At 43.2% G+C, this 17,445-nt stretch overlaps 1 protein-coding gene across 3 annotated transcripts in view; it reads right to left on the bottom strand.

The window, feature by feature from the left end:
- Positions 1–10,659: 10,659 nt before the first annotated feature.
- The window catches only part of Senp1 (SUMO specific peptidase 1), a 58,236-nt gene continuing 51,450 nt past the window's right edge, over positions 10,660–17,445 (bottom strand). For all 3 annotated transcript variants that reach the window (XM_042677451.1, XM_042677449.1, XM_042677450.1), the window contains 4 exons: positions 15,512–15,591; positions 14,648–14,732; positions 14,023–14,118; positions 10,660–12,193 (listed from right to left, as the gene is read on the bottom strand). In XM_042677451.1, the coding sequence (XP_042533385.1) occupies positions 12,131–12,193; positions 14,023–14,118; positions 14,648–14,732; positions 15,512–15,591 (324 nt within the window). In that variant the 3' untranslated portion in view covers positions 10,660–12,130. The remainder of the gene's footprint in view (positions 12,194–14,022; positions 14,119–14,647; positions 14,733–15,511; positions 15,592–17,445) is intronic.

Below are 17,445 nucleotides of genomic sequence, written 5' to 3'. Positions count from 1 at the left end.
GTTCAAGTTCAGGCTTGCCACAATGGTTATTTGATTCTTTAAAAAAAAAATCAAACATTGAAAATTAAATTATTAACTTTTTAGGTCACATCCCTGCCTTTGTGGTAACTTTTAAGTAGTTTCTAGCTTGTGTTTGGATCATCCAACCTTGGCATTTCTCACCAGAACACCCCCCACTCCCCCCCCCCACCCCGCCTCTGCCCCTAGCCTGGGCCCACCCTCCGCATCCAGCTCCCTTTGGCCACTTTAATCTGCACTTAAAAGTTTCTGGGATTGACTATGAAATTGGTCTAGCCTGGCAGGGTAAGAAGAACGCCTGTGTTAGAGCAAGAATAGACACCAGGGCAAATAGATATGTTTCTTGAGAGGGGTCCAGGGAAGCAAGAGGAAACCCATCTGTTTCAGAACAGGTTTGTACATACTCATCCTTTTTTTGTTGCTGTTGGTTGCAGGGCTTGAATTCCGGATTGGGCACTGTCCCTGAGCCTGTTTGTGCTCAAGACACTTGAGCTATAGCACCACTTCCAGTTTTTGAGTGGTTAACTGAAGATAAGAGTCTCACAGGGACTTTTTTGCCCAGGCTGGCTTTGAACCATGATCCTCAGATCTCTGCCTCCTGAGTAGTTAGGATTATAGGTGTGAGCCACCAGCACCTGGCTTGTACTCATTCCTACAAAGACAGGATGGTAATCATGAAAAGGAGGTCACAGAAATCAAGGCTCTTTCTGAATTATAAACCATATTCTTTCCAAATGCTATATACCCACTATCCCTATCCTTTGGAAGAAGACATACCCCAAATCCAGAAGGGACAAGGCAAAGAAATAGGAAAAGAATAGAATCCTGGAAGGGTCTAGGATAGACTAAGGAGAATTGAAGAATTTCTACTTTCTGGTGGAGTTGGTGCCATCTTAGAGAACTCCTCAGGGTCAGGGGTGGGGTTCCTTCTAGGCTCCAGTCAAAGGGGAGGATTGAAATTATGTTCAGGGCATCTTCTGAGGAGATTGTTCAAGGGTTATCTTTGATGGGTTAAAGGTTGGATCCAAAGAGACTTAAGAAGCCAGATGTTGGTGGCTCATGTCTGACAGCTACTGAGGAGGCTGAGATCTAAGGATTGTGGTACAAAGTCAGGGCAGGAAAGTCTTTAAGACTCCAATAAACTTCCAAAAAATTGGAAATGGAGCTGTGACTCAAGTGGAAAGCACTAGCCTTGAACTAAAAAGAAAAGCTCAGGGACAGGACCCAGGTCCTGAGTTTTTAAGCCCCAGGACTGGCACAAATAAAAAAGATTAAGAAAGGCACAGCCCAAGCAAGAGCTATGATGCTTGTGGTGGTGAAGAGTTAAAGGAGTTTGAGTGTGCTGCTGTGTGTATGTGTGCACGCACACATGCTTTAACTGCATGTGCAAAGATGCACGTCGCTCACGTGTGCCTTGATTGGACAGGATCTGGACTGAGGGCAGCCTAGGAGAGCAGTGCCACCACTCTCCTGGTAATGAATGGGCCTCTGTCTGCAAGGCTGTGTGAGCCTCTGTGTGTGCAGGTCCTATTAACTCCCCCTCAGCTACATGTGGAAAGGGGAGGAGAGGCCCAGAGAAGTCCAGAGCACTGGGAATCCTGATTTCAGAAGAAAGGTGAAGATACAGAAAACATCACACAGACTCCCAACTCACATATGGAATAATACATACACACTTGTACACACACACACACACACACTGCTCCAACTCTTCATGTCCTATCCTAACCAACTTATTCTTAACCCTACTGTCAACCTCGTTATCCAACTGGGCATCTTTGTGGTGGCGGGGGAAGGGGAGGAGAAATTTCAGCTAATGTCCTAGGACAGGTTTTAGCAAGCAAAACCCCTGCTGTCCATGTTAGTTTTGTACTATAGGTTTCTGATGCCTGTGACTGTAGGTGCAGCTGCTTTCCCCTGCCTCACCTGTAGTTTCTGCTGTGCACATTTGTACATCCACCTAGCCAACAGGCCTCACTTTGTACCATGGTGCCCACGACAGACAGGTTGGCTCAAGTCCTGTCCAGGGCTCTACATGCCTGCTCCCCCTTTCCTGTTCTCTCTGGGCCCCTGTTACCCTTGGCTGTGGTTTGTTTAACGGAGTGACTCCTGTCTGGGAGCAACCCAGAGCTCAGGACACAGAGAGACAGTTGTCCAGGTTTGCTATTTTTTTCACCCAGGGAGCCAAACCACACTGATGGGCTCAGAGGCCTGGCTGGACGCCTTCTTCATTCCTGCTTCCATTCCCCTGGTTGGCCCCAATTACCAATTGCCTTTGGTTCAGGACTTCTAGTTAACTTTCTGGGAGACCTCTTGGATTGGATACCTGTCTCCCACATAAGGGGAGAAGGGAGATCTGAGTTCTGAGGAAGTGGTGGAAGCAGAGAGAGGACCTGGGGACAAGATGACAGGTCACAGGGACTAACACCATACCATAACTTCCCTGTAGCTCCAGTGGCTGGTGCATAGCGGGTCCTATAAGAATAAGTGAGGAAGCGGTTGAATAGATAGCTGGATGGAGGGACAAATAAATACTTGTAGGTCCATAATGAATTCTGATAACAATTGAACCCGAGGCCCTGGCCTCAGCATCGGGAAGATTTCTGTCAAGGAAGCATAATCCCTAGACATTGGTGCTCACATCTGTAATCCTAGCTATTCAGGAGGCTGAGATTGGAGAATCATGGTTTGAAACAAGCCCAGATAGACAAATCCAAGAGACTTATCTCCTACTAACTAACCAAGAGCCAGAAGTGGAGGTGTGACTCAAATGGCAGCATACCAGCTTTGAGCGGGAAAAAGCCAAGCAAGAGTGCAAGGCACTGATTTCAAGCCCAAGTACACGTACACACACACACACACACACAAATTGTAACCATCTCAGGTCTTTAAGACTCCCTGGAGGTCTGGAGTTGGGTGAAATTGGCCTTTTCTTCATCCTTGTATCTACTTCCCAAGGACCCCTCTTGGAAAGGAAGGTATACCCACCAGAAAAGGCCCTGTGTAGCTTTTGAGCAAAGCAGCAATGAGCTCAAGTGACATGAGAGATAACCTGAAATCTCAGTTCATCCCAGATGCGACTCGGCCTGCTAGGGTGCAAGATCCCACGCGTGGAACCAATGAGGACATTGTAAGCTGGGACTACACAGCAGTGCCATGTGCAGGAGATGGAGAAAGTTTTCTAATCTCGAACTCAGGGGCCTGGCCTATTGTAAGTAGGCACTTAGGGTTGATTGAATGACTAAAATATTTTTATGCCCTTTTCTCTCCAGCTGACCCATCAGATGCCTTTTTCCAAGGAGTAGATAAGACCCTCTGGAGAACTGGAAGTAGAAATAAAGAAGGATCAGCAGCACTGCCAAAGGAGAAAGGACCCGTGTGTGACAGTGCATACATGACTTTCCAAGTTCCCCTCGCCACCCCACTTTCCACTCCCCCTCCATCCTCAGTCTACCCCTATCACCCTGGCTGTTGATCCAGAAGATAAGGGTATACTAGGAGACAGAAACACAAAGTTACCCTAGGTATGTGCTGACTTTGACAATCTCAAACATTAGGAAAAGGCCTGTTCCCTTCCTGGGACGCAGGATGGCATAAGGGACCAGGCATGGGATGGGGTTGGGTAGGTCCTCTACCAAGTTGGGAGATGGCTGATGAGAGATAAGCAGTTCCATAGCTGCTAGACTCGAATGGTGCAGTTGGGGGTTTTATACAAGGGTTCTGTTGTCCCTCCCTCAGCCGACCCAAAACCTTCTCTTCAAGAAACCTTCAAGAACTTCTCAGAATCCAAGCACGAGTGGCTCACACTTGTAATCATAGCTACTCAGGAAGCTGAGATCTAAGGATTGCAGTGTGAAGTTAACCCAGGCAGAAAGTCTTTTGAGACTCTTCACTCCACTAAAAATACATAAATAAATCTGGAAATGGAGCTGTGGCTCAAGTGGTAGAATGCTTGTTAACCTTGAGCAAAAAAAAAATTCTCAGGGACAGCACCTACGTTCTGAGTTCAAGCCCCAGGACAGGCAAAAGAAAATAAAGAGAGCTTCTCAGAGAGCCCTTTTCCTGCCTGAAGTAAAATGCAGTCACTAGTCTCTGCAGCAATTACACTTGGGAGAATTCAAATGTGAAACTTCCCTCTGAATTAAATCTGGAAAGTGAAGGGGTTTTGAGGGCCCACAGCAGCATGCCTCTCATTCACTGTGAGTTGAGCCCATTTTCTGAATAGGCACAGGAGAACTGTTGGCTCAGGGCAGCTAGGAAAGGCATCTTGAGCCAAGGGAAAACAATTAGGAGTAATTACCATCAAGAGAGGCCTCCAATGAGGGGCACGGGTGAGAAAGGCCAACTGTTTGTGAGGAAAATGAAAGTGGTAGACTGGTTTTTTGAGGAAGAAACAGAAGAGAGGGTGGAAAAGCTACGTGATATAGGCTTTTTCTTCTCCAGCCAAAGGGGCAGGACCCCTCCCCTTAGCCTCTTGAACAAAATTGGCCTCTAGAGAGTAGAGGGGGCTCTATGTTGGGGTGGGTAGGGGAGGACAGATGGAGGGCCCTGGGCTCTGCATTCTGAGATTCTCAAACCAGAAGGAATGGCAGCGGAAACTCCATACTGAGAAGAGTATGACACAGAGGTGAAGAGAGAAATGTCTCCAGTGGGGGAGGAGTTTCCCCTTCCCTCTACTGTCTGCATCAGTTCTGGAGGCTCTCTCTGGGACCAGCTGGGCCTACTTCCTATCTGCCTAATCACGACTCTCTGTCCTCAGACTTCTAAGTTAGGACTAGGGAACAGAAGGAAAAGAATTTTGCTAATGTGGACAGTTAAGAGCTGGGGATAAAAATGGAAGGTGAAGAGAAAAGATGAAGTGGAATTCCTTATTATCTGCCCTGCCTGAAGAAACCAAGAGAAATGAATTGAAAAGCAGCTAGATCCTACATCTCCCAAAGGAGGATCAAGAATCCATTAAATAAGGACTGTAATCCTACTGGAGAAAAAAGCAGGATGACTAAGTGACCTCTTCAAAAGTCCTCTTCTAGCTGGGTGCTGATCCTGGCTACTGAAGAGGCTGAGATCTGAGGATTGCAGTTTGAAGCTAGCCCAAACTAGAAAGTCTGTGAGACTCTTACTACACACACACACACACACACACACAGAAATGGAGCTGTGGCTCAATTAGTAGAGTGCTAGCCCAAACTAGAAAGTCTGTGAGACTCTTACTACATACACACACACACACACACACACACACACACACACACACAGAAATGGAGCGGTGGCTCAATTAGTAGAGTGCTAACCCAAACTACAAAGTCTGTGAGACTCTTACTACACACACACACACACACACACACACACACACACACACACACACACACACAGAAATGGAGCTGTGGCTCAATTAGTAGAGTGCTAGCCTTGAGCAAAAGCAGCTTAGGGACAGTGCCTAGGCCCTGTGTTCAAGCTCCAGGACCAATATACACACATACACACACACTCACACACATTTAGTGGGACCCATAAAGTCTATATCAGACATTTTCCCTGTGGGCATGAGATAGGGCTTGCCTTGTAGAAGCAACAGATCCAGCACTGGCTTGGAGACCCAGTTGCTATCACTGACAAACAATGCCCACGCTTTCTGATTTTCTCATCTGCAAAGTGGGGATGCTAACCTCTAGATCAGACTTGTGAGGATGAATGAAATAATGCATAAAGTGATATACAACTATTAATATAATTGGAAGATGGCTCTGTGATTCAAAGATTGGGCTGATGAGAAATGGGCATAAGTAGGTATCAAAGTAAATGTTCCTAGGGTTCAAGAAAAGAATCTGGAGGCTGAGGTGGCTCAGTGCATGCATGAGGCCCTGGGTTCAATTCCTCAGCACCACATAAGCAGAAAAAGCTGGAAGTGGCACTGTGGCTCAAGTGATAGAGAGCTAGCCTTGAGTTGAAGAGCTGAGGCCAAAATTCAGGCCCCACGACCCACAAAAAAAAAGTATCTGGAAAGCATTCCTTAAGGAATAGGCATCCACCCTCTTCTCTGCAGAATTTTCTGCAGAACCAAGACCAGAGTAGAGCAACCACCCAGGAGTTATTGGGGGAGAGGCTGATTCTCATGCCCTAATGTAGATCCCTAATCTGAAGGACCATTTGGTGACAGACAGTGCAGACAGAGGCACTGATCAGCTATTTTTAACCACATTTAGGAATTAGGAAAAGAAAAAAAGGTGGCTTGAAGGTTTCTCTCCTCACCCCAACCACTGTCAGATGGAAAAAAAAAAATCTTAACCATGTCTAAAAAAAAATTAGGAGCTCAAACACATCCCCAGAGAGCTCTTCTAACCTAACCATTTCTCCTCCACCGCTGACTTTTCATTAGCTGTGCTTTTAGTGCTCTTGTTATGAATGTGTGGGGCAGTGGGAAGGATTTGAGGAGAAAGGGTTGTGGGTGAGGGGCAAGGAAGACAAGGAGTACAGTTAGCAGTGGGTTGGAATCCAGACTGGTACGCTTGGCCTCAGGAGGGTTCTTTGGCAGGCTCTACAGACTGGTCTGGGTTTTTTTTTTTTTTTATAAAGAGGGGCCAGAAAGCCACAGATTTGCATGTTATTTGCGTTCCAGGCTTTACTTCCAGGTGTGTGGAATGAAATGAATGAATGAACAGTATTCAGACTCCTGATGAAGGGGTGGACTCAGAAATCCAGACGACACTGAAGATCCAATCCCCTGGTCCAGCTCCGATCAGGAGACACAGGCACCGAGAGACAGAACAAACAGTCACAGAGACAGTCTTAGAGAGACAAATATCATGGAGTCCTTTTTACCAGGATCGTTTCCAAAGGAAGGAAGCAAAATCCACAGAATTTATTTTAAATAAGTCAACTTTTTAAAAACTAAGGAGAATCACACATTGAAAGGCAAAAGCAATATCATTCCTGACTTCTGTGACCTGCCATCTTATATTTTCACATTCATTCTGAACTAGGTATTAAGAGTCAACCTTTTTTGTTTTGTTTTATTTGGGGGGGGGGGGGGTAGGTAGGGTAGAGGCGTGGTCCTGGGTCTTGAACTCTGAACCTAGGCTCTGTCCCTGTTTTTGCTCAAGGCTAATGCACTAACATTTGTGCCACCAGCACCACTTCCAGCTTTTTCAGAGTAGTTTAGTGGAGATAAGTTTCACAGACTTTCCTGCTTGGGCTGACCTTGAACTACAATCCTCAGATCTCTGCCTCCTGAGTAGCTAGAACTACAGGCATGAGCCACTGGTGCCCATCTAAGAGTCAGCCTTCTTGATAAGGCATATTATTATTTGGTGTCTCTATCCTCTCAAATCAGAAATCTATAGACTGAAAGACCCTCAGGAAAAGGTAGATTATATTTCCTTGGTCAACCCATCTCTTCTTTCAGAGCTGTCAAATCCTATGCTTAAATCCATGCTTACAAAACACCGAGCCTAGAGATTCCCTGTGGGTTTCAGCTAAGCAAAATATATTTAAAGGCAAAGAGAAAGGGACCCAGCTCAAGGTGTAAGGAATGTAGACCGTCATTGGAAATAAAAAGGATGGAGAAAACAACCAGAACAGGAAGTTGTGGCTAGTGTAAATGAGCATGACATACCTCAAAGCAAAGCACATGGACTGTCAAGCAAAGTGTTTCTCTTTATTTTGGGGCCAGTACTGAGGCTTGAACTCAAAACCTTTAGTCTTGCTTTACTTTTTCACTCAAGGCTGGAGCTCTACCACTTGAGCCACACCTCCACTTCTAGCTTTCTGGTGGTTAACTGAAGATAATAATCTCACAGACTTTCGGGCTCAGGCTGGCTTCAAACCTCAGATCTCAGCCTCCTCAGTAGCTAGGATTACAGCAGCATGAGCCACTGGCACATGGCAATGTATCTCTTTTAAGGACAAAGTAGGGCATGGAGTTTAATCAGAGATGAACCCTTTGGAACCACAGAGGCCGAAGGCTGCCATGAGCAGCCCTTCTTCTTAGCACAATGTTCTAATTAAGAGCAAACCCTACCTCATTCCTGGCAGGCCAGAAAGCAGTAGTTTCATCCTATGATTTGTGAAAAGCACTAAATCATTCATCTGCCTTCAGTAACTCCATGTCTGCATCCATTCCTGATGTAAAAGATGGATGATAGTACAAACACATGCAGTTTTTCTAATATTGTAATTAGTTTCACACTATTCCCTAATAGTAATAAGGACTACAGATGTCCAGATTAGCAATTTTAAGATGTGACCAGGGAAGGCTTTGAGACAGCATTTAGGTATGTGTGCTTAGTAGTTATTTATGAAGGGAGTAAAATGTATGAGGTGCTGAGCTGGGTAAACTTGGGTGCCTGTATGTTCCTCTCCTTTCCCACTTTCCTAGCATTTGTGTTCTGTCAATTATAGGGCTACCTCAAGAAGTCAAGTGATCAAAGGTGACTCCCCAGCTTATAAGGGGGGGGAGGGAAACATGAAGCTCAGTCTATCACACTTAAAACTTAACTCTAAAACTAAACCAGTGTTAACACTGGCCTTCAACTTCAACCCCTACTGTGACAGCATGTCAGGTCTCAATTATAGCTCAGAATCAGGAAGAGTTTGCCAAGACCCAGGCCATGTGGTCCAACTACTCACAGCCCTGGGACTTTTTCCCTTATCTCCCTGACTGGCTGAAGAGGATAGCCTGTATTAAAATTTCCTCAATTTCACCTTTGAACTCAGCACCTCCTGGTTAACTTTTTTCCCAGAGACACATGCATCCGTTATCCCTCATTTTAATAGGTAATCAAAATGCTCTTCTATTCCACAATTTTCCCCCTCCACTGCCAAAGCTGAGAATGGTGGTGACTTATTTTTCATAGGCAGGTGTTAAAAGTTCAGCACAGGTAAACCTTTAGACTGTGAGGAAGGATGCTGCACTTTCCTTGTCCTTTCACAGATTTTGGGATGCATCTGGAGCTGTGGATATGCTGCTCTCAGACAGGGCCCAGCACGTAGCCTATTTGAGTTAACTGGACCTGACAGCCTGAAACCTTTTATGACTTGCTTGGGTATGTGATCTCCCAGAAAGAATGTATGTTGGTCAGTCTTGCATTGATCCACCTAGGTATAGTAGGAGAAAAGCCAAACCCAACATCAGTCATCTATGTTACTGAAAAGACAGTCTTGGAGCTGGAGGGATGGGACATAAGGACCAGAGGCTAGTCTTCCTCACCTTCTCTACCCACTATAGTCTTCCACGGGCCACATAAAGTCAGGTGACATTGGACAGTTTATGGGATGGCATTTGGTGGAAGTGTTTTTGCAGATTGTTTCTACTCCTGGACCACTAGGGGCAAATGGCAGAAGATGCTAGTATGATTACTATGGTGAGAAGTCAGTAGCATACAACAGTATGAAGTACCTCATATATGAAAGGGTGAGTGACAGTTTCCAGGATGCTTACATTCAGTACTGCACAGGACACAGGACACAGGACTCCTAGGAGTGACAGTGGTTCCAGGTGACAAATGTGCAGGACCAGTATGATTTTTCTCTGTCCCAGGTCTAGGAATAATCATCAGGATTGTGGAGTCTGTATCTCCATCAAGTGCTTATCATCCCTCAAGTACTTCTTTTTAGAGGAGGTAGGTGATTGTAAGCACCAAGCACAGAGGTAGTAACAGGCTTATTTAATTTAAAGCAGGTTAAACAAGATACTGATAACATGGAATGCAGAAACATCTTTTCCCCACTTCTGCACTAAAGAAAAGTCTCCAGATACTAGCCTTGTTCTTTCTGGGTAGCTGTCTGGGAAGGATGACCCATTTACACAAGTCTGTACTTGGTTGCCACTGAGCCACCCTGGGGCGCAGCTTGGAATGATGGGGCAGCCTCAGGGTTCCCTGATTCCTACCTTGTACAAAACTGCATTGGAGAAGGGGGCGGGGGCACGTTCAGACAGGCTCAACAATTCCTTGTACATTTTGCAAAGTGCTTTTGTTTCAGGTTTCATTTTCTACTATACATGGCAATAAATATTTGTTGCTTTGGTCTATACAAAAGTCTGAGGAAGAAAGACAGATGTTACCTAAATGAACAAGTAATAAATACAGAGAACTAGCTTGTTAAGAGCTCCCACAGACAATAGTAAGAGAGCCTGAAAAACTCAAGTCTTTTGATTCATTGTCCAAAATGACACTATAATGCCACCTTTCAAGTTGTCACTTAAATACAATAAGTACCAAAAGTCAAACAACATTCCAGAAGCCCATGTAGCAAGTTTGCATACTACAGCTTCCTAAAGAGAATGTGAAAGGTCCCAACAAGTCATACATAGAAAGGGATTTATTTTCTATAGAAAACAGAGGGGGGGAGGGAGAGGGAGAGGGAGAGCCAGAGAGAGAGAAGAGTTAAGGGAGTGAGGAGAGGGAAAGGAGGAAGGAAACAATACTCACACACATGCACGGGAGCACACACATTACACACGAGCATGCATAAGCACACACACACACACACACACACACACACACACACACACACACACACACACACACACACACACACACACACACACACACGGTGGTCTTCCCCCACAAAGCAGGCAGTTATGAAAAAGGCAGGACAACTGGTTGCTAGAGTGGAAACAGTAACATTCAGTTAACAATGGAATAGTTAAAAAAAATAGTTTTCTTTTCAAATTGTAACTTGTGGTAAAACATAGAAAAATGTACTAAACAAGCTTGGTATAAAACAGAGTAGAATTTTCAAATAAGCCCAAGGAGAAAGCACAATGCTGAAAAGGATGGGGTAACAAGGCGAGAGGAGAAAAGATTCATACAAAACTACCCATTACAATACAGAAAAAAGTATAAAATGTTCCTATTTTGGAACTTAAGTACAAAATGACACTGGCATTGGATCATTTCACTATCTAAACCTTAGGAGCTCTCAGAGGGTGGGAGAGATGGTAGAAGAACAAAGGGAACTGCAGTTTTAAATCTCAAGTTGATCAGTCCCAACTCCAACTGTTTTTCAGCTGAAATTTGCATCTCCCTTGATAACTTTTACCCCTAAACCAAAGCTTATCCAGGCCTCAAAATATTCTGTTAGGAATTCCACAAACACCCTACACATAGGGCTGGGACCTCTATGCTAGAATTTGGAAAAATGAAAAATAAATGTACAGGCTAAATGGTGAACACATTCAGTTTTTTTAAAACCATATCCCTGTGAAATATATATATATATCTATATCTTAGATTTTCTGTGGTTAGAAACGTATTTTAAACTAGCCACAAACCAACTAGACCTGCATTCAGCCAATGTTGAAATTTTATACTCAATACTGAGGCCCTTCTTCTTGGTCAGAAGTAGGCAACAGTAAAAGTGGAGTTTTGTTGCTTTGCTGATGCTGACTACTCCCTGGGTGGGTCTTCCCTGTGGCAGGCTGTGAGCATACACTAACTCCCACACTTAAGGAAGGGACTGCTTGCTACTCTGGGGTCTGTCCAGGGCTCCTGTGCTACACCTCAAGATGGGCTGAAGCTAACCATGATAAAAAGACCTTATAAAAAAAAGCAGGTTTTACAAAGGGGCATATAAATAAGAAAGGTCCTAGAGGAAGGGACTCACACATGTGCCCCAAAGTCCAGTTTACTGTCACACTCCTGACTGCACGTGTTGATCACCATGAATGTATACGTGTATGAATATGCTGGTAGGTTTTTGTCCCTAACTGTTGTTCACACCTTTTCCTACTTCTTAGTAAGGCCTAGCAACTAGTGTTGATATGAAACCAAGATTTGTTCCAAGCTTTTCTGTCCCCCAATTAGGGACTCAGTGAGGCTGGAGCCCTTTGAAAACAAGATGGCAGAACTGAAGAAGTAAAAAGCTGTCTCTCTCTTCAGCTTAGGGATGTCCCTCAACCCTTTCACAGCACCAAAGTTTCTTTGCAAAAATAGTATCTGAGATACAAAAGGAAAGGCAGATGTGCTTGTGAATGCATCTCGCCTGGGCCTGGTCCAGGATCATGGGCTTTTCAAGAACAGAGGGTTGGGAGCAGCTGTTTCCAAGGTCTCTGGCTGTAGACAACAAAGGGCTGGTCCCCCATCAAGTCAATGTCTGCTCACTGAGACAGTCTTCACAAGAGCTTTCGGTGCAGGATCTCCCAGACCATCCGCTTCCGGAAGTATGGCATGTGTTGCTGTCGGAACGTAGAGACATCCTTAATTGTCATTTATCTAGGTCCAACATTCTTTTTCTTTCAAGGCTCTCATCTAACAATCTCAGGAATGTTTCTAGTCTTGTGATTTGTTAATTCTTGATTACATAATTCTTTCAATTGCTTTCTTCTACTGCTATTATCCATTGTTTTTGCCTTGGAAGTTACAAGAATCCCTAGACTTGCCCAAATGTCTCTAAGAATTATGAGAATGGTGTTTGATCATTCTATGCCGAACTTTCTCTCCCTCTCTCTCTCCATCTCTCTCTCCCTCCCTCTCTCCCCCTTCCTCCCTCCCTCCCCCCCCCTCTGTTCTTCATTACTAGGGACTGAACTCAGGATCTCACACTTTAGGCAAGTACTCTACCACTTGAGCCACATACCCAGTCCTTTTGCTTTGTTTTTCAGATAAGATCTTGAATAACTTGGCTTGGACTGGTTTCTGACCCCAATCCTCTTCTACCTCCTGCGTAGCTGGGGTTAGAGGGGTATACCACAGCTTGTTTTGAGGTAGGGTCTCACTAAATTTTTTACCTGGTTGCCCTTGACCTTCAATCCTCCTTCCTCTGTCTCCTGTTCAGATTACAAGTGTGTAGTACCATGCCTGCTTTTTGGGGGGTGGGGTGGGGATGGGGGTCAGTCATGGGGCTTGAACTCTGGGCCTGGGCGCTGTCCTTGAGCTCTTCAGCTCAAGGCAAGTGCTCTAACACTTAAGCCACAGTGCCACTTCCAGTTTTCTTGTGGTTAATTGGAGATAAGAGTCTCACTGACTTTCCTGCCTGGGCTGGCTTTGAACCTCATCCTCAGATCTCAGCTTCCTGAGTAGCCAGGATTACAGGCATGAGCCACCAGCGCCCGGCTGGGTTTTTTTTTTTGTTTGTTTTTTTTGCTGTTGTTCTTTGGGTTTGGGGGGATTTTTTTGGTTTTGGGGGGGGGGGGGTTTGGTACCAGTCCTAGGATTTGAACTTAAGGCCTGGGTGCTGTCCCTGAGTTTCTTTTGCTTAAGGGTAGCACTCCACCACTTGAGCTACAGCTACACTTTCGGATAAAGTTAGAGTCTCACAGATTTTCCCCTCTGAGCTGCCTCAGATCTCAACCTCCTTAATTACAGGTGTGAGCCATCAGTGCCCAGCCTATGTTGATGTTTTAAAAGGATATGAGAATGAAGCCTGAAAATGAACAACTTATTTTAGAAGAGTAACTAAAAGAATTTCAAGAGCCAGATCAGTCTTGTCTAGACAAAGGGCTAGAAAAATTCTGGGAAGGCCATTTATTCAAACAGAAGTAGAGAGTCAAGGGGAAACACATCAAAGTAAACTGTACCTGTAGTCTCAATTCACTTTAACCTCTGAAGGATAATGTGTACAGAAATGATCAATCATCAAGACCAATCACTGAGACAAGACTGACCACTGCATCAAGAGAGAGGCAGCATTAACAACACTAGGAAATCAAGGCAGCGCCTATTCCAAACCTGAATCTTAAATCAAGTTCATGGGAATAGGAGAAAATTTAACTATGGTCTTATTTTCAGTCTTGTATGAGATTTGAGGAAGGTAGAGAAGATGGACAAGAATAAGGCTCTGCTTTTAATCAAGATTCCTTTACTATCTTATGTGATATAGTAAGCCAGGATGTGGCCTATTACTATTTTTCTTCTTCTATGACATGTCATACATAGTAACCATCAGCATTGAGACATAATCTAAAAGATGGTAATTGTTAGGGCGGACTCCATAGCAGAGAATGGCAACTATGGACAGGCTAGAGACCAGGTGGTCCCAGGGGCCCCTCCTGAAGGCTCAGCTTACCTGTGTGAAGTTGATTGGTCTGTCTTTGGTAATACAGTCGGCATATTTGCAGGCGAACATTCCACAGTCACTTCCATTCATCTGCTGGGGAATTTCCTGAAAGAACAGCAACAATAAGGTGGCATTTTGCAAGCTTCTTTCCTTCTTAGATTAAAAAGAACTAAAGGACATAAATCTTACATGTTTACCCAAATGTTTCAAGTGTTACCCTGGTCCTTAACTCAGGACAATAGAAGTTAAAAGGAATACACACACACACACACACACACTTTCAATCAGGTCTATACATTTTGTATTAATCTTACTGGAGTATATCTCATTTTCATGCACAAAGATATATAAAAACTGTACCTTCCCCTAAGGGAGAAGACAGCTCAAATCATCAATGTGTTTCCTACTAGAATAAAAAAACAGCAAAATAGCTGGGCACCTAGAGAACTTAGTTCTATGTAAGAAACCCATTATGAATTTTCCCACAAACAGATAAATCAATCTTTCTCACTGAGCCAAACAAAGTGGTTAGCCACTGAAGTCAGGCTAGCAGTAAGACAGAAGATCCTTGGGGATACTTTCCTCCCCACATGGCCTTCTCTTAGGACTTCTAACACATTTCCATGAAAGGTACCTGGCTTTTCTTGCTGAAGAGCTGCCAGCCATTGGTGTCAAACTCTTTTCTCTTCTTGTCAATACTTTCTTGTTTTAAATATTGCCTAAAGGTATTAGAAGAGAATGAAATGAACTGTGAGGAATTCAGATGACAGCTGCCAGCCTAAGAATGGGGCAGGCAATCAGCTGCTGTTCTGAGAAAATACATATTGCTGGGCAGGAAATGATTACACTGCTAAGCTTCACTTGGGCCTGTAGGTCTCTCAAGACTCTCACAATGAAGCCACTCTGTTACCCCACAAGGGACATGATCTCTGCCTCTGATACACAGACCACTTTGACCTTCTTTCTGAGAAACAATTTTTTATTCTTCTCTTGCTATATATAGTTCTTTAGAATTCAACCTAATTGGTACAAGTGATTCCCTAGCAGTACTGAGATGTGCATTTACCACTAGGTAGGCTTGGTTCTCCTGTGTGAAAATTCAGTCGGAATCAATAATGTAATGAGTACAAGCTTCATCTAGAGCACTCTTTTGAGTGCAAACTACTAGAATCACCATTCTGAAGCCTACCTCCTCCTGGTCATCAAAATGATAAAATGAAAAAATGGTGTTTTGAAAACATTTGAGGTTGAATGAAATGATTTCTAACTAGTGATCCTATCTCTATGTTCTGTACTTTCAGTATATGGGTCAGTAACTGCAACCTATAAGGCATATTCTTTATACTGTATCATTATTATTCCTTATTTAGATTTACAATGTTCATTTTTATTCAATAAGATGGTTTTGTTAACCTCTGTTCTATAGGTATCAAACAGAATTTAACAACAGATCCCATACCCAACACCAAACTCAGTTCTGCCACAATCCTCCACTTACAAGAGAATCTTGCAGGCTTCATTGTTTATTCCACCCATAGAATCATAATAGGTAATGCTCTTCTTTCTAAAGTCCACAACCTAGTGATAAGGAAAAAAAAAAGAATCTGTGTTTATAAAGTGAAAAAATTTGTCTGGTTTCTGGTAGCTCATGCCTGTAACCCTAGCTACTCAGGAAGTTGAGATCTGAGGATTGCAATTCAAAGCCAGCCCAGGCAAAAAAAAAAATCCATGAGACTCTTATTTCCAATTAATCCACTAGAAATGAAGCTGCGTCTCAAGTGGTAGAGGTAACCCTGAGCACAAAAGCACAGGGACAGCCCCCTGGCTGAGTTTAAGCACATACAAAAATAAGGTAAAATTAAAAATAGAAATAAAAATAAAGAAAATTGGCCTTGTAGTTTTTAACTTCTCAAGCTCCTGGAACCTTTTCCTGGACTTCCTGAGAAACTGTGAGAGGAACCACATGCTTGTGGCTCACATCTGCAATCCTAGCTACGCGGAAGGCTGAGATCTGAGGACTGCTGATCAAAGCCAGCTTGGGCAGGAAATCCATGAGACTCTTATCTCTAATAAACTACTCAAAAAAAAAAAAAAAGTCAGAAGTGGTGCTGTGGCTCAAGTGGTAGAGTACTAGCCTTAAGTACAAAGAGGCTCAGGGACAGGGCCCAGGTCCTAAATTCAAGCCCTGGGACCAGCAAAAAAAAAAAAATAAGAAAGAGAGGGAAAGAGAGAGAGAGAGAGAGAGAGAGAGAGAAAGAAACAAAGAAAACTGTGATAAGACTGATGGGTACTTTGTATATTATATATTATTACATTCTGCAGAAACAAGGAGAATGAAGGGATTATTTACAGAAAATTATGCTGAGGGCTGATCAATTGGTGAGTCATTACTGGCCTGAAATCTTTTTCAACTGCTCAGTTTCTCCCTCTGCTGGGTGGGCAACAGTAGAAACAGCATTTACTACAGAGAATGTTGAGTACCTTAGATCATTTCTACAATTTCAGAAAGATGGTACAAAGATCCTGGGTTTTCTATTTTTTTCTATTTTATCTTTTTTAATGGCCTTTATTAAAGGACACATAGTAAAGGATTTCATCATGACATTTCTATACATGTGCATAATGTATCATTACTCTTCCTTCTCCCCTCTCCCACTTTTTTTCCCTTTCTGCCTCCCTAAGTCCCCTTTTATTTCTTGGCCTTGATTTAAGTTTTGCTTCTTTGAGAATTACTTTTTGGATTTATGCCTTTTTTAATTAAGTTTTTTAATAGTGAAAATACTGTACAAAAGGGGTTCCAGTTACATGAGCAAGGTAACTGTAATTCAAAACAGAATGTAAAGCAAATTTATTAACACACTGATGTATCCATATTCTAAGACATTAAAAAAAATTCAAATCACCACATATACAAGGCAATTTATGAGTAGACAGAAAAAACAGTCACAGAATCTTAAGTTGGCAACATCATTAAGAAGCCACTTTTCCTCCCCATTCCTTGCCTTGAGACTGGTTAGATAACTTGTAACTCCCGTTTAAATATTTCCAGAAAAGGAAATTCCACAACTTTCTTCAAAGTCAAAGTGTCTCCCTCTCTAGACAGGAAGTTCATTGATCTATCTGATTTTTAGCCAACCTACTACTACTTAACACTACTCTCTCTCTCTCCATCAAGTGAAGATGTACAAATGATACTCATAAATCTTTGTCTTCTATAGTTATGTAATTTCTCTTCTATTTTAACAGTAATGTGTGAAATGGAAAAATGAAATCTGTTGAAATTGTTTTAAGGGGATGGAGAAGGAGGGCAGAGGTAGAAGAGGTAAGTTTATGTGATTACACAGTATGTAGAAGTAGAAATGTCTCAATGAAACTTACTCTATACAACTAATATTAGCTAATAAAAAAATCTTTAAAAATTTTATCAGAAAT

The sequence above is a fragment of the Dipodomys spectabilis genome, unplaced genomic scaffold, assembly GCF_019054845.1.
Source record: "Dipodomys spectabilis isolate Male_0828 unplaced genomic scaffold, ASM1905484v1 ptg000039l, whole genome shotgun sequence".
Lineage (NCBI taxonomy): Eukaryota > Metazoa > Chordata > Mammalia > Rodentia > Heteromyidae > Dipodomys > Dipodomys spectabilis.
Note: the sequence above shows the minus strand (reverse complement) of the source record. Positions and strands in the feature narration are given on the sequence as shown.